Source organism: Aspergillus viridinutans (assembly GCF_018404265.1).
Source record: "Aspergillus viridinutans IFM 47045 DNA, scaffold_1, whole genome shotgun sequence".
NCBI lineage: Eukaryota > Fungi > Ascomycota > Eurotiomycetes > Eurotiales > Aspergillaceae > Aspergillus > Aspergillus viridinutans.
The window spans coordinates 609,955-634,812 of record NW_025091217.1 but is presented as its reverse complement, the minus strand read 5'-3'; the positions used below and the strand labels follow the sequence as shown (position 1 = coordinate 634,812).

The window sequence follows — 24,858 nt, the reverse complement described above, 5'->3', positions numbered from 1 at the left end:
GGGAGACACGATGTTTTTATGATCGTCAAGGCGAAAAAGAAAGCCGAGAGTAATGGCTGCTGGCAGCTGCTATCAGCGGCGCAGCGCCAAGGCCGGCTGACTGATACGCGTAAAGTGGTTTAACACGCGTCGCTCGGGGACGGACCGTGAATTATAGGAGCTTCTATCCGCAAAGAGTCACGAGCTACAGAAGCGCAAATAGCTGCAAGAGCGAAGATGGCGGTGGTCGACTACCGGAAATACCTCGCAGAGAATGTCCTCAACGAGCGTCGTACAGTACGTGACTTTCGAGCTGTTGCTTTGAGCTCCGGGGAACTTAATGGATTCAGGTCACCTATCGCTCGTTAGGTCGAGCTCTCAAGGTCCATTGTAATCTGGCCAAGCAGTTCGTCTATCTACAGCCTCGTCGCTTGATACAGAATGGTTAACATTTCCAGAATGCTATATGATTTTCACCATACCGAGAATAAGAAGAAGCCGCAGAGTGTGAATGCGACCTATGTTATTATCGGGATTCAGAAACCACGAGAGAAGGATACAAACGGTGTTCATGCGGAGAATCATGACGACGGAGACGACATCATGCAGGGCAGCCCCTACCTATCTAGCTCGATGCCAAATCAGGATGCGGCTTCCGACGAGGTGCCAACGACCTCAATAATTCTAGCGCGCGAGGAAGATCTAGATGGCAAGTGCTTGCGACTAGCAAGACCAACCCAAGCGGAGATGGCTTGTCACTAACTTAAATATAGACGCAAAGTCGACCTTTGAGTCAATATCATCAATACACATATATAGCTTACAGCCCGCGGTTTTACAGGACCTCAACGTGCTCACCGACGTCCATCGAGAGATGCTGGCCGCTCATGCTCATGAAGACCCTTTACAATACGGGAAGCAATGGGGAATGATTCAAAACAAGAACGTCAAGGTATCTTTCCTGAAATTCTGTGGCCATTGATCTGAAGAACACATCGCCTGACTTCTTGCCCCGTAGAGGAGAACAGGCGTGCGGGCCCCTGCACCAGCGCCCACCCCGGCTCCGAAAAGTGCGGCTCCCTCGAAACGGCCGCCGCAGGACGAAGCGACACAAAAAGTGAAGTCGGAGAGCAAGAAGGCCGAAGATGCAGCACCTACATCTCAAGCCAAGGCTGAAGAGAAAGCACCCGTCAAACCTAGTGAAAAGACTGCGCCGCTGAAGAGGGAGAAGAGCGACCTCTTCAGCTCTTTTGCGAAGGCAAAACCAAAACAGAAGAAAGAAGGATCGGCGACCCCTGCTGTTTCTGGTGCCGAATCGGTCAGTGCATCCCAGCCCAACTTCGTGTTGCAAAATCACAGCTGCTGATTAAATTACCAGGCCGAGCCTAGCGGTGCAGAAGATGGTAAGCTCAGCATTATGCACTTCCAGGTGTTGATGCAAGGACTAATAGAGAGTAGTGGTTCTGGGAGATGCCTCTGATGAGGAGGAACCAGAAGAGCTCTTCCCTGACTCTGGGAAGTCATCGACGACCAACAATCGTGAGACGAGAAAAGAACGTGAAGAGAGGCTCAGAAAGATGATGGAGGATGAGGATGATGACGGTACGCTAATTGGCTTTATTTTTCATATGACACCACAATCGGATGCGACTAACTCGCGTGAACATGAAGACGAGGAGATGCCAGATGTTCCAGAACCTCCTGCAGAGGAAGAAAAAACCATCGACCAGCCACCGCCCAAGCAGGAACTCCAGGAAGAGATAACAGTGTCAGGAGGCCGCCGAAGAGGTAGGCGCAAGGTCATGAAGAAGAAGACCGTCAAGGATGAGGAAGGCTACCTTGGTGAGAACCTCCGTGCGCTGCATCGGATGACCCTCTAAACCCCGCTAACGTGCCTTTTCCTCTCCAGTGACCGTAGAAGAGCCGTCATGGGAGTCATTCTCGGAGGATGAGCCCGCACCACCGCCTAAGAAAAAGCCAGCGTTGAGTGCGCCCAAAGGCAAAGCCGGAGGGAAGGCCGGTCAAGGCAGCATCATGTCGTTCTTTTCCAAGAAGTAAAGTAGTCGATGGTATAAAATCAAGAAGAAGAAGCTGTTTTAGCCATTCCTTAGAGCCTATCTAACCACTGCGGTGTAGTTACGCCGAGTAATGATTTTCTTTTCGTGGAACTGGGGAGGGGAGTGCACAGAAGCATCTCGCAGCGACATGGGTATTTACTGGCTTGCTGGCTCCCCGCATATTATGACGATCGTTCCGCAACCTGAGCGGGGATGAACAAATGGCGATTCTCAACAGTCCCACTATCTTTGGATTGCAACAATCCTTTCAATGCTACTGTGGGACTGCGGTTAAATTGCGGGAGAATATGAAGGATATGAGGACATTGGGAGAGCATTTGGGTTTGGAACCGGTTCGAAGCGCATGCCCGTTTTCGACTATTTGTGTTCATCACTTTCCCGTCTGGCATGCGCGAAAACGGTTGTTGATAGATCAATCGCCCAAGGGACACTATTGAATCCTTGAGTCTTCGAGATCAGCTTTCACCCCTTCGAAATAACTTCACTTTCTCAACGTTGAGAGGAAGGTTAACCAGAGAGCATTCTTCCAACTATGACTCGTTCATCGGCCCTTTTTCTCGCCCTGACAGCTGGTCTTCAAGTCAGCTGCACCGCAGGGCTTGAAGATGAGCCCGCGATTCTGCGGCGAGCTTGTCCTGATTACGTTTCATACTCGACTGTACCGCAGTATGTCACTATGTCTCAGTATCTCTACTCGATTTGACTGACCAAGAGCTAATTCAAAACTTCTCACATTAATTCAGTCCTCCATACAGTGGTGGTCCCTTGAACCTACCCTTCCAAAGGCCAGCGACAGAATGTCGCACCTTTGCATCTCCAGAGGTGGAGAGAGTTATTGACGATATTACGTCCCGTATGGTGGACAAGGATTTAGCTCAATTGTTTCGAAATGCGTTTCCCAACACCTTGGACACTACCATCAGATGGCACACCGATGGCTCAACTGCGACCAAAAAAATTAAGAAGGATGGTGCTCAATGGCAGGGACCACAGAGTTTCATTGTGACCGGCGATATCAATGCAGAGTGGCTTCGCGACTCCACGAACCAATTAGCCGGTTACCAGGCTCTAGCCAAAAAGGACAAAGCCCTCTACAACCTCATTTTGGGTGCCATTAACACCCAGACTGAGTTTGTCATTCAGTCGCCATACTGCAATGCCTTTCAACCACCTCCGCCCAGTGGCCTTCAGCCGACAGCGAATGGTCAGGACGACAAGGTGCATCCAGCATATGAGCCCTCTGTTGTGTTCGAATGCAAGTACGAGCTCGATTCATTGGCTCATTTTCTGGCACTGGGAACTCAATTTTTCGAAAATACAGGGTCGACGGAATTCCTCACGAACCGTTGGTACACGGCTCTGAACACCCTTCTCGGTGTTTTGGATGCGCAGTCACAACCGACCTTCAACGAGCAGGGCCAATTCGTCCCCAACCAGTACACGTTCCAGCGCACAACCACAGCGGGTACTGAAACTTTGAGCCTGGGGGGCATTGGTAATCCATTGAATAATGGCACGGGCCTCATTCGGAGCGCATTTCGCCCCAGTGACGACGCTACTATACTCGGGTACTTCATCCCGCCTAATGCAATGATGTCCGTCCAGCTGAAGAGGACCGCGGATGTGATCAAGGCGGCAGGAGGGAGTGCGGACCTGGTCAATAAACTTCGGCAGCGAGGCGAGGAGCTTGATCAGGCTGTCAAAGAGCATGGGATCGTCCACCACTCAAAGTACGGCGATGTCTTTGCTTTCGAAGTGGACGGCTATGGCTCACGGATCCTCATGGACGATGCCAACAGTCCGTCCCTGCTTTCTCTGCCTCTGCTCGGCTACGTTGACGAGAAGGACCCGGTCTATCGCAACACGCGCAAGATGATACTCGACAAGAGCGGCAACCCGTATTATCTGACAGGCTCCGCGTTCCATGGCATCGGTGGACCTCACAGTAAGCTCATCCCATCTCCTTCTATTAATCCTTCCAGGAAACAAAAGAGAAGCTAACCGTGTTCCGTATATAGTCGGGTTGCAGAACGCCTGGCCAATGTCACTCCTAGTCCAAGCGATGACAAGCGACTCTGAAGCCGAGATCACAGAATCCATCAACCTGGTCCGTGATTCGAGTCTCCTGGGTCTTGTTCACGAATCTATCAACGTCAACAATATCAAAGACTATACACGTCCCTGGTTTGCTTGGGCCAACTCGTTCTTTGCGCAGACTATTTTGAAGATCGCAGCCGAGAGACCGCATCTGATCTTTGGGGAGGGCGCGAAGCCGTACATCATCCAGTAATCGCATATACCCCTGTCGCTAATTATTAGGAGCTGTGTACAGAATGACAGCAATTAGTCTATCGGGCTTCTCCCAGTATTAGATTCCTGACACGTCCTTCCGTACATATACTTGTCGGTTCGATTTCTTAATATATATATAATGTGAATATAATGACAAAGGGAGCTCATCTAGATGCACAGTATACCTATTTGTCGACATGACTCATAACTATCAGATTAGAACTCGTCTCAGCCCTTCAGTGCCCCCCAGCACCCTCCGTCCTGTGACTGGACATCTCCCTTTGCCACTCTCCCACTTGCCCTCCCGACTGACTTTCTTGTCTTCAGGGGCCTCCTCTTTGTCTTTCGCGCCATCCTCACTGTCCTCATTCTCATCTTCCCAGGCAGCGCCTGCGCTCTCGCCATTCATAAAATCCAACTGTCGCTGGTGCTCCCCATTCAGCCAGTGAAAGATGCAAACATAACAAAATACATAGCCGGTCTGGCACGCCGTCGGATTCGCCAACGTGTTGAGGCAAATAGGACAGGCGGACGCGCTATCTGAGCCCGCAGGTGGGAGCGGAACAGTGAAGATAGGTAGGTACGAGTTAGCCGAGATGGGTGGCTCCATCCGGCGACGGGGGCTTTTGAGCGCGGACTTGAGGTCCTTCGAGGCGGGTTCCTTGCCCTTCTGCGAGTCTGCTTTCTTGGTTCTCTCTGACGGTGGAACCATGCCGTTGACGACGGGGGCAGGGAGATCGAGCACCACCGTCGCCTTGCGAGCCAATTGGCGCGAGAAGTCGCTTGCGTGCCACCATTCGAGGAACTTCAGCGCGAAGATCGACGCCGGGAGGAAGTAGCGCAGGGAGGCGAGAAGTTGTGGGTAGAGGTTCTGCGGGCTTAGGAGACCCAAGAGTCCCGAGCCGGGACGGGAGCGGGCGGCGGCAGCGCCGGCGCTGGGTTTGGCGTCTAGGACTGCGGCGATGGCGCGGTGATCGGCGGCGCCTAGGCGGCGAATTCGAGTGCCGATGAGCCATAGGAACGGGGAGGAGTATTTCGTGTTGTCGAAGAGGTAGGCCAGGTTAAAGGCTAGGATGGAGAAGTAGTATGCGGCGTTGACGGAGGGGTAGACGTTCCGCAGGAACCATTTGTAGTAGTACATCAGCCGCTGGCGGATTGTCGGGCGTGGGGGAAGGTCGTCGCTAGGATTGTATCGCGGCCCGCCGCTCAAAATCAGCGACGCCTGCGGTGCGGCGTGAATGTCGTAGCCCTCGTCCAGCTTGCGCTTCAGATAGGGGATTCCGACCATGACAAAAAGGTTCTTCCACACGTCCGAAGAGCGCAGCTTAAGAGACTCGCGCACGGGACCTGGCGCGCCCAGTTGTGCCCGAGGGATCTCGCCATTCTTGGTCCGTAAGACTCGTTCGCGTTTGAGAGAATAGAAGTTCTCGGTGAAAGAACCGCCAAACGTGCGGAGATAGTATCGCTCGACAATAAGAGACAGGAGTGCGTAGACTTCGTCGTATGAGTTTAGAATCCGTAATAAATAGCGAGGATGACGATGTGTAGCGACCGCGAGGAGATATCGAAGTGAAGGAGGTAAGAGATCCGAGAGCTGTTGCTCAGCGAGGAGTTCTATGGAATTGAATCAGTTGAGGTTCTCGAGTTCAATCATGAAGGTCAGTTCGCTTACCAAAAAGCGACGGCTTGAGCTCGTCAAACTCCTGCTGAAGACTGGGTAGGTATTCCATCGTGAAGAAGGTAGCTAGTCATCATCGAACAGCTAATGTTGAAGCAACAGATCAATGCAGATGTTAAGAAGCGGACAATCGCCGCCAGTCTGGGGAAGATGCCGTTGTGACGCCGGACTTGGCAGCCGAGGTTCATCGGCCAGCCGCCGGGCATATGCGATATGGACTTGGCCGGAATTCGGTCTACTGCAACACTCCAAACTACGTGTCCAACATGTTATATCCAGATATCTCCTAATTTACACGGGTATATAGGCCTATAATACAATTATATGCTCCGCAGAACCACATCAAGCTTCCGCCGGGGAATTGTTTTTACAGTCGTTCCAGATCAGTGCCAGGTTACTCGTTGACCCTCCTGTTGCCAACCTGTCAATGTCCGGTTCTGCAATCACGATACAGTACATGATATCCTCCACTACTTGTCCACTGAGTGGAATTGGGGGATGTTCCCGACTCATCATGGGCACCCAGGTGGATACACAGTCTCTGGCGCGTCGCTCGTCCCCTAACTCTGCATGCAGCCGGAAAAGCATCTCATAGTCTGCAGAGTTACGCGGGCTGCCATTCAGGGGAATCTTGTGCCATAGTTTCCAAAACCTGTCGTAGTCTCCATTGCGAAACAAAGACATCATAAGCTTGCGAGCCTCCTCTGGGTCAAACTGGATGTTGAGGGTTTCAATCAATTTCAATACTCGCAATGCAGGCCGATCTTTAGTAGTCCCTGTTACATCTTCAATGACATCTTCACCAGAAAAGCTTGTCGGATGACTGGCTGCTTTGTATAACAAATGGAACACTTTCATATTAAGGACATCAGTCCCGCGCAGGGAAAGATGTTCCAGGACGCGAAGAGCGAGTTCTCTGTCGGCTTCTAGCAACACCCCAGTAGCCTCGGGACCTCCCTCGTGGGCCGTTTGAGCCGTTAACATGGCTGAAACGATGTCGATGCCCAGTTCGTCGGATATAGGATAGGTGTGGTAGTTACAAGTCATGAAAGCTTTCCAAAGGCTTTCCTTGCTGTATCCCTGATGGCGTCGAGAGATAGCCGTGCATATCAACTTCATCCGAGCCACTGCTGCTTCTTCGGCGGACATTTGTGAAAGAGCATAGTTAAACAGGCGGAGAAAATGTGTCGAGTCACTATCTTCCTGTCCAGCTCCTAATTCACTCAAGGCCTGGTCATTGGGTAGTCCAGACAGGTGTTCAAGCAATGAATCAGTAGTAACTTCTTTATCAAAAGTACGGTTGGCGGCAAGTGGGTCAGTTCCAGTGGAGATTGAATCCGGAGACATATCCAAGCTGTTGTCTTGATTCTCTTTAAATTGAGGATTGCCGAGCCGACGTGTGCTGTGTAGACTCCTTCTTTGTGCCAGAGGAAGGCTCGCCGAAGGCCTGGAGTGGTGTCCGAAAACATGGTCAGAGGATGAATTTTTGACTGGTGTAGAAGCACGAACCTCTTCATGAGGCCCATCTGATTTGTCGTCTATCGAAACTTGTCTCCGGCGTTTGTCGCGTTCAATGGTAGCTAGCCAAAGGCCCTCAAGGTCGACTTCGGCCCTCTTCTCCTCCGTGAACATTTGTACAACAACTCGAGTGCCACCCACAATGTTGCCAAACCCCTCGACCTTCCGAGATGCCTGTTCGTCGACCGGAAAGTTTTCAACAACGCCTGCATTCACACAGATCCAGCCGGTAGTGATCCCATCATCCTTCTCGTCGACGGTTGTTCCAGCACGACTGGCGACCCTGGCGCGTCGAGCCTTGCGCCGAAGTTTGATTTTGAGTTCGTTCCGACCCAGCAGTCCATCCGCATAAGGTGTGAGCTTGTAGGTGCTTCTCAACCAGCGACAAAGACGATCGGCCGAAACATTCAGATGCTTCACACTACGAGCGGTGCCAATAATCATGATGGCGTTGGCGCCAATGGGCGGGGGTGTTTCGAGACCTCTAAGGTCAAGTAGTTTCAATTCATCCAAGCCAAGATCTTTGAAAACGTAATCAAGAAGAACAGGCAGAATGGCTGGTGGGTTTTCAGGGAGCTCCGGGATCTGGTCTCGAGAGGAAATTTGGCGCGACTCGTCAATCGGCGTCTCTTCCTGGAGATACCACGGTGTATGTTGAGATGGCGCCATATAGGCAGTGCCGTGAGGATTTCCGTTTCCGTCATTTGGATCAGGCTTTAATGGCTGACTGCTGGAGGGTGAGTTCTCGGAGCGAAGGTGAGGTGCGGACGAGAAGGCTCGACGGTCGACATTGTAAGTTGAGCGGCAGACGAACGAACGGCCCGAATTCGATGGACATGCACGAAACAATCCATTAAGGCCCTTGGGGCCTTTGGGCAATATCCGATTCATTTGCAGTATGATCAACTGGGACTAATTGAGAGGTCAGGCGACATTCAAGGATGGCGATATGAATGACCGATATTCAGTTCTTTCTCCATAGTGCAAACAATGCAAATATTGCTGACCAAGCGGGATGGTTTGATAAGCAGACAAACACATCAAAAAAAATGTTTCCTCCGCGGGGCAAAAGCAGTCATTTATCATCCTCTCAAGAGTCTACGACTCTGAGTTTATATTCTCTTCTTGAGCTCTCTGTATTTCAAGTCTTTTTTCATCAAGGGCTTCAAGATGTCGATGGATCTAGATGCCCCAGTCCCCTTTGCGGCTCCTCAGGAGGCAATCTCTGCAACGTAAGCCGTCCCCTCACAACTCGTTGCATTTGAATAAGTGTTTTATGATGAGGCTTGTGAACTTCGGCTGACGCTTGTGACTCTTTAGAATCCTCTGTTGCAACTGTGGAGCTCCTATCGACGGAACAACATCAGCGGGCGCGCTCTGTCAAGATTGTGTTAGATTGACAGTCGATATCAGCCAGGGTATACCCCGCGAAGCTGTCCTTCATTTCTGCAGAGATTGTGAGAGATGGCTTCAGCCCCCAACTGCTTGGGTCAGCGCCTCACTTGAATCGAAAGAGCTTTTGGCGCTGTGTCTACGCAAGCTTAGGGGCTTGAATAAAGTCAGAATCATTGACGCAAGTTTCATCTGGACCGAACCCCATTCGAGACGTATTAAGGTCAAGATCACAATTCAGCAGGAGGCGTTCCAAGGAACCATTGTTCAGCAAGCTTTTGAAGTTGAATATGTTGTTCACGCTCAGCAATGCCCCGACTGTGCGAAGTCATACACACACAATACATGGCGAGCGTGAGTAGCTTTTAGTCCGGCGACATTAGTGGTTTTCTAGCTAACTTTGTCTCTAGTTCTGTGCAAGTGCGGCAGAAGGTCCCTCATAAACGAACATTCCTCTACCTAGAACAATTGATTCTCAAGCACAACGCTCATCAAGATACGGTCAACATCAAGGAAGCAAAGGATGGATTGGACTTCTTCTTTGCCCAGAGGAACCATGCCGAAAAGATGATTGACTTCCTGTCGTCGGTGACGCCAATCAAGGTCAAGAAGTCTCAGGAGTTGATTTCTATGGATATCCACACTTCGACCAAGTCATACAAATTCTCCTTCTCCGTCGAGTTGATTCCTATCTGCAAAGACGATTTGGTCGCTCTTCCCATCAAACTGGCCAGGTCCCTCGGCAACATCTCTCCATTGGCCCTTTGCCACCGTGTTAGCACCGCAGTCAACCTGATTGATCCAAACACACTTCAGACGGCCGAAGTGCCCACTGCAGTGTATTGGAGAGCACCATTCAAGAACCTTGCAGACGTCAGCGAACTCGTGGAATTCATCATCATGGATATTGAGCCCGTTGGCCGTTCGAATGGACGTTTCCATCTTGCTGAGGCCACTGTCGCGCGTGCCTCAGACCTGGGCTCGAACGATCAGACCTACTTTACTCGGACGCACTTAGGAGGGATTCTGCATGTCGGCGACTCTGTACTCGGTTACCATCTCACCGGCACAAACTTCAACGACCCCAACTTTGAAGCCCTCGAAGCCAGCAGTCAATACAGCTCTACTATTCCGGACGTTGTACTGGTCAAGAAGCACTATGCTCGCAAGAAGAACAAGAAGACTCGCAACTGGCGACTTAAGCGCATGGCTCGCGAATACGAGGAGGAGGCTCTGCAGCAGCAGGCTGCGTCGCTCAGTCGCAAGCAAGAGCAGGAACGCGAACGCATGGAGGCTGACTTTGAAATGTTCCTGCGGGATGTCGAAGAAGACCAAGAATTGCGTAGTACCTTGCAACTGTACAAGAACAAAAATGCCCGCCCGAACGATCGTATGCAAGATGTCGAAGGCGGTGCTGGTGGCATGGATATGGATGACGAGGAGAGCGAGGATGAAGCGCCTAAGATCAGCATGGAAGAGTTGCTCGACGACTTTGACGAGCTGAACGTGGATGACGAGGAATGAGGTCTCAATTGAGCTGACCATCATTGCATTGAAGAATTATGGCGTTTTAATCAAGGTTTCATGTGCTTTCGACTTCTAGGTCAAACAATACCCGGGCAATCAAAAAGTTTTCTCATGCAGATATATAGAATACATTCTACATTCCTGAGTTTGGACAAAAAGGAAACTTGCAAAGTAACTGGATATCTATGAATGGCGTATCGGCATGCATGCAGATTAGAAGATTTTACTCAGCACGCGCTTCGCATCATCTTCCAACGTAGAGATATCCTTGACCTTATCCCGTCCCATCTTGACCTCGTTCTGTTTGAACAGCCTGCGGACCTTGAGGTCAGCTGCAGCCGCAGCCGCATCAGCAGCCGCCTCACCCTCACCGGCCCCCGTCTCCCCTTTCTTCTTTTTCTTCTCCTCGTTCTTCTTCTGGATCCCCTGCAGAACCTTACCCTGCTCCACACCCTGCAAGAACACCTTATCTTCCTTCCGGGCCCTTGTATCCTCAATCCGCCTCTTCGCCTCCCTCTCCGACCTCTCCCGCTGCACCTGCTCCATGAGATCCGCCCACTTGAAGCCCTTCAGATACTTCATGTTCCACACATCATCATGGTACCACCCGCCCTTCTTCCCGCCGACGATGGTCGCATTCAGCGTCTCCGCGCAGATCTTCGCCGTCTTCTTCGAGGCGAATTCCACCCAGCCGTCAGCGTAGGATTTCCGCTTGTTGGATCGTCGGCGAGGGGCGGAGGCCGATGGGACCTCTGGTGTCAAGAAGACCTTGGTGATGGGTCCGAAGCCGCGGGTTTCAAGCATGGATTTCAGAGCGAAGGGTTTAAGGTACGGAGGGAGAGAGGAGAGGTAGATGACGCCTGTTTTGTTCTTCTTGGGCGGGCGGATTTTATCGAGGGGTTTCTTCTTCAGTTTTGTCGGTTTGGAGTTGACGCTGGATGTGGATGGTGATTGCGATCGTGATTGTGAGGGTGAGTGTGTGGTCTTTGCGTCGAGGTACTGATCTACTTGCATTCTCTCCCCGTCTTCGTCTTCGTCGTCGCTGTCATTGCTGCGTTCCGCTGTTTGGGACTTGGACTTTGGTTTGCCCTTGGGCCTGGTCTTCGACTCATCTTCTGACTCTGAGCTGCCGATATCTGATCCCTCGTCGCTGAGATCGTCTGCACGCGTGTGTGTCTTGCGTCGCTTCGCCAATCGACCTTTGCTCTCCTCCGCGGCCTCAGAGTCGTAGCCGCGGTCACTGCCCTCATCGTCGTCGGAGACGATGTCTAGGAATTCGTTTCTTTTGCGAGTCGTCATGTTGCTGTTTTGCCACTGCAGTCTGGCGTAAGAGAGCGAAAATTAAATTTTTTATACCACAGTTGCTTGGTGGTGTTATTTCTGATTGTTGCGAGGTTTCTGGAACTTCATGCAACTTTTTTGTTCCGCCGACTGGTCCGTGCACTGTTCCGGTGCGCAGCCAATCACTTGGCATCCGGCCGACCACGGTATTAAAGTATGCATCATGCGGCATACTACGAATGTATCATGAGTACAGTATATAACAAATATTTCATCTATACACATGTGTATGCATGATATATTCATGCTCCGTTAATCTAACAAAATGCTCAAAACGGTAGAGGTATCCGTCAAACTATGTGCTGAGGGCTGGTCCTGGTCCTGGTCACCCATCAAAAACAACAAAATTCAGAAACAATGGCAAAACACACTTCAAGACGCCAATATTGAGGTCTAGTGCGGAAGGTGTAATAAAAAAAAAATCACCGATAGTGTAGAGGTTGACTGCAACGCTTAAATGGCACAATCATGAGGAGGTTATAGGTAAAGTGGAAAGTCAGAACATAGGAAAAGGCTTCGTAGTCATGGCTTCACATGTTAAATCCCCAATGACCACTTTAATCGTTCGTATGTAAAGAAGGCTGTGGCTGACATCGGCAGCACCTTTAGATAGCCGATTGTCAAGCCGACAAAGAACCCTCGTAAACCCTTCTCGAGCCATATCTTGCCTGCTGTCTCCGCAAGACCCAATCTGCGTCCGTCCCCCACGGCTCCCCCAACTTGCATTCGGCGTCGAACAACCTCAAGAGGATAGGAGCATGTCTGCGCCACAAGACCGGCGATAGCGCCGGACAATAATTCTGCCGCAGCGGTGAGCTGTGGCCGTCGTGACCCCTTCTGGGACTGGCTGTGGGAGGACCGATCAGATCCGGGGATGGTGGTGTAGCGAGCGATGGGGGGAGAGCGAAGCCAGTCGCCGACGGTATCGTGGGTGAGGAAAGACACACCCGCGTAGGGAAGCATGCCGAGCAGGGTGGGCGTGAACCCGCGATAGAAGTTGGCTAACCCATATCGAGGAACAACCTTGTTCGCCGCAGAAGAGACATTCTCGGCAGCAGCCGTAACCGAGCCTGCTGTCCCTTTGGCTGCGGTCAACTCACTGGGCGCAGACGGCAGCGAACCTCGCTCGTTATAAATCTGTCGGAACGTGCCTGCCAACGACGACCGTGCAGACTTCTTCGTCTCAAATGCTAGCCGCACCCGAATCAATTCCAACGGATATGTGAAGAACACTGACGTGACACCGGCCAGACTCCCAGACATAAGTCTGCGAAATGGCGTCTCCTTGTCCCGCGAGGGAATGAACACGGCACGAATCTGCTCGTATGCGAGGAATTTGATGGCAGCGTAGGGGAAAATTCGAAGAAGCGTCACGGAATGGCCTTTGAAAAGACCTCGGGCACCCTCGTGTCGATGGATATCCTTAACCGCTGATACAAGGCCAAACCAGCTGCCTGTATACTTGGCGAATTGCGGATTAGACGCTTGGAAAAGGATCTTCACGCGGTCGAGCGGCGCGACAACCGTCTTGGCCTATGCATCCAGAAATGTCAGTCCCTGTCGACATCAACCAGACCCAAGACCAAATGTCTTGACTATCATGGACCTCAAGGCAAGCCCTCTCAAATAGAGAAAACCCTGACTTACCGCACATCCCGCCAGACCCCCCGCAAGCCCGCTTCTTAAAACATAATCCAGACTCCGCTTGTTCAACTCCGTAGAACGCAGGCGGCCATTCTGCTTCACAGGCGCTGACGAGCCGGTATCGACATGATGGTTCGCATGAGCCGCGGAATCTATATCACTCGCGACTGTCTGTCGAGAGGGTCTCGACTGTGCGGCTTGTTCCATGTGATGACCGTCTTGCGGGATTGTTTCCGTCCTTAAGGAGTGATGTTGTCCAGAGCTCGATACGACAAGAGACTGGTCAAGTCGCCCATGGTCCGGAAATGCTGTCGACATAAGCGAAATCCAGGCAAGAGGCCTAGTTCAGGTGTGGGGGAGGCTTTGAGAAGAATGTCACGGGCTACCGGGTAATCGCGGCCATTGATAAAACGGAAATCGTGGCCAGAAAAGTGCTCCTCTCGCAGGAATCAAGTATTGTGTCAAAAATCTATGGACTCTGCGCAACGTACTCGAAGGATTGTAAAAGGTAAGTCAAGACAGAAACTCTAGAAGGTCGCATGCCTCTCCTCTGCCAAATAATGTGCCCTCACTGACGTCGGTCCGCAGGCGGAGCACACAAGACCATAAAGCCGTTACGTTTCTGACATGCCGATACCTGCCAATGGCCACCAAACATTGGTCACGATACCGTCTCATTACGCGACCGTATCCGAGTGGCGGCGGATATTCTGGGGTGGCCAACCGATGCCGAATCATTTGTCATCCTGGACTCTCAGAGGAAAGACTAGGTAGTGGTGTGGTGATAGTATTTCTTTTACCTTTTCGGCAGCATTCAACTATCGCTTGCAATCATATGGACCTAGTTCTAGAGTAATGGAACACATGTCTTTCTCCATGCAGGTGTTGGCTGATAAAAGCGCAACATGTATTTACAAACACCGAAATAGCCCCAGACAATCAACCTTCCACCCTTGCTCTAGATGCGATGCTCTTCCAGAGTGCAATACCAAAATCAACCCAAATCTTCATGGTCTCGTCGCTAAAGTGTGTAGAAGAAAAGCGCAATGCGAACACGCTTGTCGCTCATCCAATGCCTACTCGAAAATAGGAATGCCCTGAAACGCCTGCAAATCCAGTTCCCTCCAAAAGCAAGTCAATGGCTGCTCAGAGATTGTAGCGCGTACCTTGCCGAGTCAGCGGTCTGCCCTGCCGATTCGTCGCCTTGTTCTCCTTGGGTTCGTCCGTCACTCTCTTGGCCCGTTTTGAGGGCCGTGAAGCGTCAACATGTAAATGGCCGTTCTCCGACAGGGCTGTCGTGTTCCGCCATTTCAAGCAGCGATGCTTGTGGTCTTCCACATAGGTCTTGTTCCGCGTTGTCATTCGCTTTGTCTGCAGCTCCTCGGATTCGGCTCGTTCGGCTGTCTGCTCCAGGTACTCCTTTCGGCACTTCATGTACTTGGCTATATGATCGCGCTGTAGCTGAAGCTCCTTGCGTAGTCTGGACTCGCGATTACCTCGTGAATCCAACCAGTTGATCAATTTGTCAATCGCGTCTGGATCATCATAATAGCCCCATTCGTGGGCAGCGGAAAGCCTGGTGGGCCCTTCCTCATGCTTCTTGCGCTCTGCAGGGGTAGTGTGAAACTCTCTCTGATACTGTTTCCGCTGATCGTCTGGCACGTCGATAAATCCGACGCGTTCCATCTCATCTGGACCCTGGACCCAAAGGCGACCATTTGCATAATGAGCCTCCGCTGTTGAGCTGTTGGGCATGCCGCCATATGGCATCGCGTTGCGTTCGAACCACCAGTATCGGTTGCAGAAACGATCCTTCCCAAGGCACCTAGTCCGCGGACAATCGGCTTCTCTTAGGTCATTATCCACCACCTCGATCTTCTTCTCCAGTTTCTCAATGGTAGCTTTCTGGTCTTCGATCTTCTTCAAGACTCTTTGGTACTGCTTCGATCCTTTTGGCTGCTTGGCCAGTTGCTCTTTTCTCTCCCGCTCCTCTTCTTGTTTTCGCTTCCGTTCGAGAATCCTATCTAAACCACCACGGAGCGACCGTTGCTGCGGCGCGTCGTCATCTTCGGTATCCATGACCTGCTCAGAGTCGCCGTCCACACCTGACATTTTGGAATCTTCCAAAGCTTCTAACTCAGGCACGGGGGACGGTGACTTTTCTTGCTCCGGTTGGAGCGCCTTCCTCTCTTGGTGCAATCGACGGAGTTCCTCGAGCCTGCAGTGGGGGAAGATGGTTAATCAGGGGAGCTTGTGAGGGTCGCCGAGGCACTTACGCTACTTTCCGGGCCCTCTGATACTCGATCTTTTCTTTGCGGAACTCAGTCATCTGATTGCTGCACTCCTCCAGGTAATTTCGAATAGCCTTCGTTTCCAAACTGAGCATGCAGATGATTTGAAGAGCCTGAACGCGCAGGTTGACGTTTAATGTGGCGTACTGGGATTGCACTGTTTCTTGGGTAGGCTCGACATCAAGTGGCGCGAGATGTTTGAGAATATCGTTGCAAACCTTTTCCATCCGTGGTCGGGCTGACAGTTGATGCAGAAGGCCGACCATCACCATCTGCCATCCACCGTGGCGGAAATCTCGTTTCCGTAAACGTTCGATCCAACCGTAGTCTCCAAACACCTCCCCTGCCCGATGGACTTTAATATCTTCTGAGTTTGCACGGCTACGATTCGCTTGTGCTTTCAGATTTTCCGCCTCCGCTTTGGCCAAGCTACTCCGCGTTGTCATTCTCGTCACAACAGGTTCAGGCTCCGGGGACGGCTCTTTTTCCTCCTCCTCATCCTCTTCTTCGGCTTCGGAATCATCTGATTCAACATCAGGAAGGTCCGGCAATGAGACTTGTACGGCCCCTTCGTCGTCGTACTCGGCGTTGACGAGCTTCTTCAGAACAGCGCAGTGGATTTCCACGAAAAGTTCGCATTCCACGTCATCCGACGAGAAGCGCATTGCCTGGAGAAAATCATCGAATGTGAACGAGTCTAGCTGGAATACTTCGCAGTAGATATTGAGAGTGTTCCAAGTCTCCAATAGCAGGCCCACTGATTCCATTTCGATCTTGTCATGCAAGAGCTCTTCATCATCAGGATCATCATTTTCATCGGCTGCCAAAAATTTCAGTGGCGGCCGTTGCTTCTTCTTCTCGCGATCTGGTGGAATTTCCAGATCTTCGATGGGATACTTAATTGGGGGTGGAGTCGGTGGCTTGGGAGGCTCAGTCTTCACGACAACTGTAGGAACGGGTTGTGACTTCTTTTCTTCTTGGAGTTTCAGAGGGCGGGAGGGAGCGTTGGGGGTCTTATGGGACACAACAAAGGTGGGATTCCCATTGAGCGAGCGTTGATACTCCAAATACTGAGCCTCCTTCGACCGCGCCAGATCCTGAGGCGAGAGTTTATTTTTGTGTCCCTTGGCTGCAGGCTTCAACTCCGGCAATTGTTGGGATGAAAAGAACCCAAAAAATCCTTCCTGATCAGCCTTTTTCTGGGCCTTTTTCTCGGCCACCCTTGCACCATACTGCAAATGTTTGGGCACCTCAGTCGGTATCTTGTACTCTTCCGCGATTGACGATTTAACCAACCAAGGAGCTCCGTTCCAAGACTCCCTAGTGACATTATTTTTGATGAAAGCGCGCAACATTTGCTTCGTGAACGTCTTGCGATCACGAGTGATATGGTCCTGATCCAGCAAAGCCTCCTCATTGGGGCGATCCAAAACTTTCACAAGATATGTTGCATAGGCTGGAGTTTTGAGTGTTCCGTCGGGATAGCGCTGCTCTGCGAAATTCGCCTTATCTCGGATCATGCCATGGAGACGGGTGTTGTCCTCGAGCAGAATCAGGACGGGCTCCCCAGGATAGAAATCCTGCTTGAATTCCTGCCGGTTATCAGCGGGTCTGAACGAGGGAAGGTCAAGGTGGACATCATCAGCGACTTTCTGTTACTCACTTCGTAGATCTCATCCACTGGGACGCAATGTCAGCTCAAATTCTCCTAATACGATCGAGTTGAAACTCACCAAGATTATCGACCCGAGATACAGTAGAGAACTGAATTCTACGTAGAATGGGCTCCTTTAGAGCATCCGGAAACGCGCTGTTCACCTCTCGAGACTCTTCCATCTGCTCATGGACAGGTTTTAGCGAGCTGAATAATAGACCGAACCCACATGAATGAGATGACGTACTTCGCTCCTAAGGGCTTCGAAGAATGTCAACCCCGAATGACCGGTAATCTCGCAAATAAATCGCTTTTGCTTGTAAAAATCCATTCGCTGAAGGTATGGTTCATAGTTCGTGAAGACCTCGTTGGTCTCTGGGATAACCCAGACCTGCGCCCGTCGTAAGCAAAGTTCCCTCAATATCCTTCATCTCGTATATGGAGCATGCATGCCTCGGAACTGTCATCTTCAATAACAGGTCTTGGAAGGTACTGGACCGGTTTGCGCTTGAACAGAACCTAGAGAATGTCGTGAGTCCCGAATATCCCTCAGCCCTCGGAGCTTTTTGAAAATTTGTTCGACGCACCATGATCCTCGAAAACAAGAGTTCCGCGCTAGTTTATCATAGGTCGCAGGAAATGAAGACTTTAGAATCGGCAACCTGGGGAGCCTTGCTAACCGTCAGTGACATGAGCACCATGGGAGATTCGATTCCGGCAATAGGCAAAAAAGCGCGCGAAGAGAGAAAAGCAGATCCGAGCAAGTTATAAAAGAATCGTGGATGCAGCAGTCGCCTCGGTGGAGGATGAATCCAGGTATGGTGCATTGCGCCAAACATAGCTCAGTAGTGACGTTCAGAGCTTTAAACAATATGCAAATTGTTCCAGTATGGACCAGGCGAGTAGGTGCGACAGGAGATGATTGAGATACTGTAAACTCACGACTCACCGTAGGATGGACGCGTCTTCGATCTCGCTGGACGGTTACGCACGGAACGAAATATAGCAACAAGACACGACGGGGGTGGGTTCGCGAGTGGCGTCGAAAAAGGAAGGTATCGAAAAGAGGCTCAGAGTCGTGCGGGGAACAAAAATGGCGCGAAAGGAAGAGAAAGACACGAAAACGTGAGGATAGTAGAGGCGGAGAAAAGAAGAGTTGAAGAGCAGACGAAAGGAGAGGCGGTTGCCGCGACCAAAAGAAGCGACGGCAGAACCGGGCCCCATCACATTTGAGGATCATTGCGGCAAGAGGCCCAGTAGTCAGGAATTAGGATGGAGTGGGAGAGCGAGCGCCGAGGCATACAACAACGGTGATTGGCCCAGAGGAGGAGGACGGGGCCCGGACAAGACCTTCAGCGTCGGGCGGAGAGTATTTTCGAACGTTAAAGTACGGTACGGACAAGGCTAACCCGTACCTGGGCTGTAGTCTAGTGCTCCCTTACTCTCTCTCTCTTGGATTGTGCCTACTCCTACCCTCTTCTCCCGCTATCATTTTTTATTCCTTTCGAGTTCGGTAACACTTATCTCAACCACAAATGTTCTTGCACTCTATCTGCTCGTCAGAAATAGGAGAATTCCCTTGGCTCACTTTTTGAAAATTCTTTTGCTCTAATATGACCAATATTACGCGGGAGAGATACCTGGTCTCAGACCTCCGCAGGGACTATGGAGACGAGGTAAACAATGAACCTCAGCTGCCTCAATGACTTGCCCACACATTATCGAATATGTTCTTGGAATTTTGTAGACTGATCCTCACAAGCGTTATTCTCCAGACCTTGCCGTATTTCTGAGATACTGAGCGTCACGCGGTATGAGGGATGATATCATTCTACTCAACTACGGTTGCATAGGTGGGTTGGCCGGCTTCGATCACTCTGAACTTATGCACCGGCCCCTGTTATGCCTTGGATATTTTAGGAAAACCCTGACTTTTTTGACTCAGAATGCTCACTACACTGCTAGATTCAATTGCTCATTCCTCTAACGCCATAGTCTCAACCCGCGCCATTCTTCTCTCATCCGAATCAGTTTCAGCCACCTTGGCACCACCACCTCCAAACTCATCCATGGCTCTCCTATTCAGAAATCTCTTCCAATGAGTCAAGTGTTTTACTTGCCTTCTCAGTCTCTCCACTATATGTATATCGATGGACCAGTTTGACCTAAACTCCATGATCCAACGCTCGTCCTTGATGCCTGTTGTGCATTCATCGATTCCCTTGTTGCTATTCATGGGCCCTTACCGCTAATCTCACGCATACAGTGCTTATTTGCAACTTCGCATGCGCGGAACATACCTAGTATAAACGTCACAACTTCGAAGTGGTTATCACGGCAAACCTTTTGCGACTGGGAAACGACCATATCCCACGGTTAGCGTAATCCTTCAAATCTGTTAAGCAGGGATGGTACATCTCCCTTGGAGCGTGGTACCTGTGCCATTTTAGCCAATCCGACTCGTTCAGTTTGGCTTGGATGACGCGAATTCATATCCAGCCGGCCAGCAAGGGCCAACTCCGCGATACCACAATGCTTAACAGGCGACCATGTCCTCTCTGTTTGATTACTTCCCAGCCTCCATCTGATGAAATACATCCAGCTGCAAAGGCCTTGTGTGCTATCGGGGAGAAATACTAATTCTCACTAAAATAGCAGCTTCAGATGATTATATCTCGAGCTTACATGACTGGCCATACCAGACAGTCAAATTCGTTCACTTAACATACGAGTACTGACTTAAGGAAGGATGCGCTTCCAACTAGAGCTGCCTATCCCAAACTCGCCGTTCCAGCTTAGCGGGAACACAGTTCAAAGTTCATCCGAACTTGCGGCTGTATCTCCCGCCGAGGCGATCTGCTGTGCAACCCGAAGAATATCAGATCGAATGACGTAATTTACCTCTCAAGCAGCTCATACAAGAGCAGACTACGCTGCCACAGAGGGGTTGAGTATCAATATTCAAGAACAATATGACCTCAAAAAAAAGTGTTCGGCACTCAAATAAGTCAACAACGACTCTGCGTTAGCAGCTTTGTGAAGAAATCCACACATCACGAAAACCAGAGGTAGCTCAAATCAGAACAGGTTAGTCTAGCCTTTTCAAGATTAGCCCCTGATAAACTTTGCGTTTTGGGTGATCAAGTGGGTCAAGCTCTATACACGTGGTTTGACCAAACAGAGCAAACACGGAGCTCTATTCATTACATCATATCTGCCGGCTTTGACAGCTGAATGGTACTTCGGCGTTCTGGAAAGGATGTTTTCAGTGTACAGTATCTAAGAAGAGGAAACGTATACCGCTGGATGAATCTTTGATTTGTATTTCTAAGAGAAAAAAAAATTATGCGGTGAAGTAGACCACCATAAACCCCACCCAACTGCCGACTACCCCAAGAGCAGAATAGCTACTCATGAACATCAGCGGAAGGAACTCATACCGGTCCCATCCGAAAACGAGCTGATGCACCAGTGAGCAATATATAATCAACGGGATAGCTACGGTCAGGTATAGCAGGGACAGGCGGTCAAAAACGAAAATCCGCGGCCGCTCGGAGACCGGGGCGACTTGGTCAAACACGAACAGGAAAAGAACCAGCCACCAAACGGTATACACGGTCTTCAACGGGAATTCGGCTGCTGTGAAAAGCAGAGGGAATAGTGAAACGTGTCCTGCGACCGCGAGGGGTCGGAATGCGCTGAAGTAGCGTCGGTCCTTGAGCGCTATCAAGCTGAATGGAATGATGATCAGGAGAACAGCTTTCTCATGAACGTGCCAGCCAAACAAGAATGAAGCATAACCGCATAGAGTGATAGCACCAACGAACGTGTCCCAATCCGGATGAACCCAGAGTTTTATTAGGGGAAGCTACGCGCCGGTTAGGTTATCGATATCGAGTGTCGAGCAGGTGTAGGAAGGACTTACCAACTGGAACAAGAACGTCAGCGCAAATGTTTGTTCCTTGCTGATCTCTGGAAGAACGGCGAAGGATGTATCTCCGACAAGACCGCGCGTGACGCTCGTCAAAGCCTCATGGTTGATCGGAAGGCCCAGGCGTGGAGCGACTGTCATGGTGAGCAAATCTGCACAGATGCAGTCGAAGAATGATTGTACTCACGCGGAATTAGCACACGATCTGCGAAAGAATACATTGCCCAGATATTCGGTGCCCAGTAAGCATGGCAGAGTCCTCTCGAGAACGGAAATAGCCTGTCCTTCAGTTGGAGCAGCTGGTTCCAACGAGCGAACGGACCAAAAGCTATGCCAAATACACCAATGACGCTCAAGCCGAGTTTCAAGATATTGCCGAACCTTAGTCGAAAGACGGACTTCGGATCGAGACAGTAGGCTCTCAGCAGGTAAACAAAGTAGGCTAATGAAAGGTAAAGGTAGATGTGCTTCAAGCACAGCAGGACTGTGAACAAGATACCACTGTAGAGTAGGGTCGATTGCTTGCGCGCCAGCACGATCGATAGGACGAGGATGCCGTACAGAAAGCCGTTGTATTGAAAATGAATGTGGTCAATGATGAGCAGCCCAGGGGACAAAAAGATCGAAAGACTCGCGATATGCGCAAGGTGCTTGTTGGCTTGAGGTGCGGATTTGATGAATCTATGATGCCCTTCGTTAGTCGCAAGCTCTTCAACTAACAAGATTTGACTTGGTGCACACCGGTTCAGAGCATAGAGTAACACAAGCTCAGTCAAAATGACAGTGGCTCTCTGAAAATAAACCGTCTGCCATGAATCATACTCGAGATTCTCAACGTTCAACATTGCGGGATCCACATAGCGAGCCGCTTGCGATAGAAGCCATTCAAAAGCTGCAAAGAAGGGCGGATAGTCGAGTGTCCATTCTGATGTTTTCTTATTGACGATCATCCCGTCAGCGCATTGTCAACTGTGTAGACTATGCGGAGAGCTCAACGAACCTCGTAGTACCACTCCTTAACCGGCAACGAATGTGTGATAGCAAGCCAATTCCGATGCACTTCAAAGTCGGTTGATTTACTGTATAGCATTGCAAAGAAACGTCAGTTCCGACGCCCAATTGACTCCATCCTCAGCTTCCTTCCGACGGTAAGAACTCACTAGGCGGGGAAGAGTAGAATCTTAAAAGCCGTAGCGACAATTGCGCATTGCGCCAATGAAGGATAAATATCAGCCATTAGAGCTGTAGCGCATGATGCGCAGTCGAAAGGATTAGTTCAGGGAGGGCTGAGTGTTCAAAAATTCAGCAATCATTTTGCAGTCCATGGAAATGCTCATTGCGGGAGGTGATTCTGGGGGAAATCTTTCACGTGACATGATGAACAACAGCGGAGCTCCAAAGGACAGTGTGTCCCTTTAAAGTTGGAGCTTCTGAAACGGATTAGACGCCTGCGACAATTTATTTTGAATGGATCTGGCTTCGGACGTGGGAGTTCGTCATTCAGTCGTTCTCTCAAACCTCAAAATCCAACACTTCGTCGAATTCTCCCCAGCTGCTGTTTCCGTTGCCAGAGAAGTCCGCTTCTGTGTGATCGCCATTGTAATTGGGTGGACCACCTCGCGCATCGTCTCCGCGCTGTTGAATCGGAGGGCTCCTTCGGATCAGTGAAGATCACTTTGACAAGCTGTCTCTCATCTTTCTGTCATCTATTATTGTGGATCTCGAGGATTGAGGATTTCGATTCTGTTTTGTTCTGATCAGTCGTCTCCTCTTCTCAATTCCTATTTTCAATCTCTACAACACCCCTGTCCCCGCATCAGCATCCCCGATAAACAATTACAATGAGGAGCTTAGCTTCCTTGTCATTCCTCGTCGCTGCTGCTACAGCGCAATCTGTGATAGAAAGCTCTAGCTTTGGCTATGGTCATACGTACGCGCCCCTCTACGAAAATATCACATCTGTTCTAATGGATTTCTTAGTATATCGCCAGACAGAGATTCCATCCCTGGTTGGCAGGTTGGGGGAGAGGGCCATACACCTCAGATTGTGCGCTCTTTCATGCCCTTTGTTTGACTTCTGTCAACTTAAGAAAACTGACCGGATCTAGCTTTCCAACAAAGTCATTCTCACTCCTCCCTACCCGGGAAACACAAGAGGTTATGCCTGGTCACAGTCCCCGTAAGCACAACCCCTCTCTCAAGTATTCTGCTCACTCCTTGATCTACTGGCAGCTGACCAAGCTATAGCCTATCTCAGTCAGAATGGTCAGCTGAATTTCAGTTTCGAGCCACTGGTGTTGAGAGGGGAGGTGGCAATCTCCAGTTATGGTATGTGAAAGATGGACGAAGCAAGATTGGCTCCTCTAGCATCTACACTGCTGGCCAGTTCGACGGTTTTGCACTTGTCATTGACACACATGGTGGAAGAGTACGCGAGCCTCAATATTGGAACAGTCTTCTGTAACGCTGACTCTGATTTAGGGTGGAAGCATTCGAGGCTTCCTCAATGACGGAACGACTGATTACAAGAGCCATAGAAGCGTTGACAGTTTGGCTTTTGGACACTGCGACTATGCTTACAGAAACCTCGGCCGTCCCTCTATCGTGCGCCTGAAGCACACTAATTCTGTTCTTGAAGTAACCGTGGATGACAAGCTTTGCTTCTCAACAAACAAGGTACTTTAAACTCATCTGCCAGCTACCTGGGTGTTCTAACCGTGTGCAGGTCGCCCTTCCTACTGGTAACAACTTCGGTATAACGGCAGCCACTCCTGAGAACCCAGATTCCTTCGAGATCTTCAAGTTCGTCGTGCAGCCTAGCGCTTCCGGAACCAACGCTGCACCTCCTGCTCAGCCGCAAGCCAACCAACAACCGATTGTCAACCAAGGACAGGCTCGTCCCGTTGACCCTCGCTCAGTCAACTCTGACCAACTCGTTGATCTCAGCAGCCGTATTCAAAGCCTCAATGACGCCACTAACAGCATTGCCCGCGACGTCAGCAGCCAGTCCTCCAAAACGGAAAGTCGCCATATAGAGCTTCTTCAGAAGATGGCTACCAAGGAGCAGGTGGCCAATCTTGATGCCCGGTTGCAGAAGATCGAGCAGTTGCTGCAGAACATTCAGCGTGACTTGGAAGGCAAAGACTACCGCGACCGCTTCAATCAGCTGCACGAGACCCTGAGGTCCTCACACATGAGCCTGACTGAGAATCTGCAAGGCACACTTCTCAATGGTAAGTATTCGATGCGTGTTTCTTCCATAAAACGCAGAGCCTTTCTGTGTGAATAACAAGCATCCGGATTGGGACCTCGCTAACTAATCTGCGTTCATAGTCATTACCGCCTCAACCCCTCGCATGGGCTTCTTCATCTGTCTCGTCATCGCCGTGCAACTCCTCCTTGCCGGCTCCTACATCATCTACAAGCGTCGCCGTGCGAACATGCCCAAGAAGTTCCTTTGAGCCTCTCGACTACCCGTGTTACGGGAGAGTTTGATTTGCCTTTGTACTAAACCTTCTGCTCTTCATGATGAC

At 50.5% G+C, this 24,858-nt stretch overlaps 10 protein-coding genes across 10 annotated transcripts; 4 read left to right on the top strand and 6 right to left on the bottom strand.

The window, feature by feature from the left end:
* Window positions 1-216: 216 nt before the first annotated feature.
* Aspvir_000145 (uncharacterized protein) lies at window positions 217-2,037 on the top strand (the record flags this gene model as incomplete). Its single annotated transcript, XM_043265288.1, has 9 exons — window positions 217-276; window positions 330-385; window positions 438-688; window positions 753-931; window positions 998-1,297; window positions 1,358-1,382; window positions 1,438-1,581; window positions 1,651-1,821; window positions 1,889-2,037. The coding sequence occupies 9 exons, from the start codon at window positions 217-219 to the stop codon at window positions 2,035-2,037; spliced, it is 1,335 nt and encodes a 444-aa protein (XP_043121223.1).
* A 552-nt stretch (window positions 2,038-2,589) lies between these two features.
* On the top strand, window positions 2,590-4,347 carry Aspvir_000144 (glycoside hydrolase family 125 protein; the record flags this gene model as incomplete). The annotated part of the gene is made up of 3 exons (XM_043265287.1): window positions 2,590-2,723; window positions 2,801-4,002; window positions 4,076-4,347. 3 exons carry the CDS (start codon window positions 2,590-2,592, stop codon window positions 4,345-4,347), a joined length of 1,608 nt encoding a protein of 535 aa, XP_043121222.1.
* A 213-nt stretch (window positions 4,348-4,560) lies between these two features.
* On the bottom strand, window positions 4,561-6,079 carry pex12 (ubiquitin-protein ligase peroxin 12; the record flags this gene model as incomplete). The annotated part of the gene is made up of 2 exons (XM_043265286.1): window positions 4,561-5,963; window positions 6,022-6,079. 2 exons carry the CDS (start codon window positions 6,077-6,079, stop codon window positions 4,561-4,563), a joined length of 1,461 nt encoding a protein of 486 aa, XP_043121221.1.
* A 290-nt stretch (window positions 6,080-6,369) lies between these two features.
* On the bottom strand, window positions 6,370-8,436 carry Aspvir_000142 (RsfS/YbeB/iojap family protein; the record flags this gene model as incomplete). Its single annotated transcript, XM_043265285.1, has 1 exon — window positions 6,370-8,436. The coding sequence occupies one exon, from the start codon at window positions 8,434-8,436 to the stop codon at window positions 6,370-6,372; it is 2,067 nt and encodes a 688-aa protein (XP_043121220.1).
* A 279-nt stretch (window positions 8,437-8,715) lies between these two features.
* Window positions 8,716-10,461, top strand: Aspvir_000141 (ribosome-binding protein NMD3; the record flags this gene model as incomplete). The annotated part of the gene is made up of 3 exons (XM_043265284.1): window positions 8,716-8,777; window positions 8,866-9,291; window positions 9,348-10,461. The coding sequence occupies 3 exons, from the start codon at window positions 8,716-8,718 to the stop codon at window positions 10,459-10,461; spliced, it is 1,602 nt and encodes a 533-aa protein (XP_043121219.1).
* A 216-nt stretch (window positions 10,462-10,677) lies between these two features.
* Aspvir_000140 (RNA-binding ATPase activator ESF2) lies at window positions 10,678-11,763 on the bottom strand (the record flags this gene model as incomplete). Its single annotated transcript, XM_043265283.1, has 1 exon — window positions 10,678-11,763. The coding sequence occupies one exon, from the start codon at window positions 11,761-11,763 to the stop codon at window positions 10,678-10,680; it is 1,086 nt and encodes a 361-aa protein (XP_043121218.1).
* A 579-nt stretch (window positions 11,764-12,342) lies between these two features.
* On the bottom strand, window positions 12,343-13,656 carry Aspvir_000139 (coenzyme A transporter; the record flags this gene model as incomplete). Its single annotated transcript, XM_043265282.1, has 2 exons — window positions 12,343-13,338; window positions 13,453-13,656. The coding sequence occupies 2 exons, from the start codon at window positions 13,654-13,656 to the stop codon at window positions 12,343-12,345; spliced, it is 1,200 nt and encodes a 399-aa protein (XP_043121217.1).
* Window positions 13,657-14,595: 939 nt separating this feature from the next.
* On the bottom strand, window positions 14,596-17,984 carry Aspvir_000138 (DDT domain protein; the record flags this gene model as incomplete). Its single annotated transcript, XM_043265281.1, has 7 exons — window positions 14,596-15,667; window positions 15,726-17,332; window positions 17,404-17,420; window positions 17,474-17,576; window positions 17,642-17,785; window positions 17,848-17,913; window positions 17,982-17,984. The coding sequence occupies 7 exons, from the start codon at window positions 17,982-17,984 to the stop codon at window positions 14,596-14,598; spliced, it is 3,012 nt and encodes a 1,003-aa protein (XP_043121216.1).
* A 2,753-nt stretch (window positions 17,985-20,737) lies between these two features.
* On the bottom strand, window positions 20,738-22,562 carry Aspvir_000137 (dolichyl-P-Glc:Glc1Man(9)GlcNAc(2)-PP-dolichol alpha-1,3-glucosyltransferase ALG8; the record flags this gene model as incomplete). The annotated part of the gene is made up of 6 exons (XM_043265280.1): window positions 20,738-21,262; window positions 21,320-21,459; window positions 21,513-22,006; window positions 22,067-22,260; window positions 22,326-22,404; window positions 22,486-22,562. 6 exons carry the CDS (start codon window positions 22,560-22,562, stop codon window positions 20,738-20,740), a joined length of 1,509 nt encoding a protein of 502 aa, XP_043121215.1.
* Window positions 22,563-23,166: 604 nt separating this feature from the next.
* Window positions 23,167-24,786, top strand: Aspvir_000136 (putative lectin family integral membrane protein; the record flags this gene model as incomplete). Its single annotated transcript, XM_043265279.1, has 7 exons — window positions 23,167-23,255; window positions 23,306-23,372; window positions 23,434-23,504; window positions 23,573-23,753; window positions 23,807-24,001; window positions 24,051-24,558; window positions 24,659-24,786. 7 exons carry the CDS (start codon window positions 23,167-23,169, stop codon window positions 24,784-24,786), a joined length of 1,239 nt encoding a protein of 412 aa, XP_043121214.1.
* Window positions 24,787-24,858: the final 72 nt, after the last annotated feature.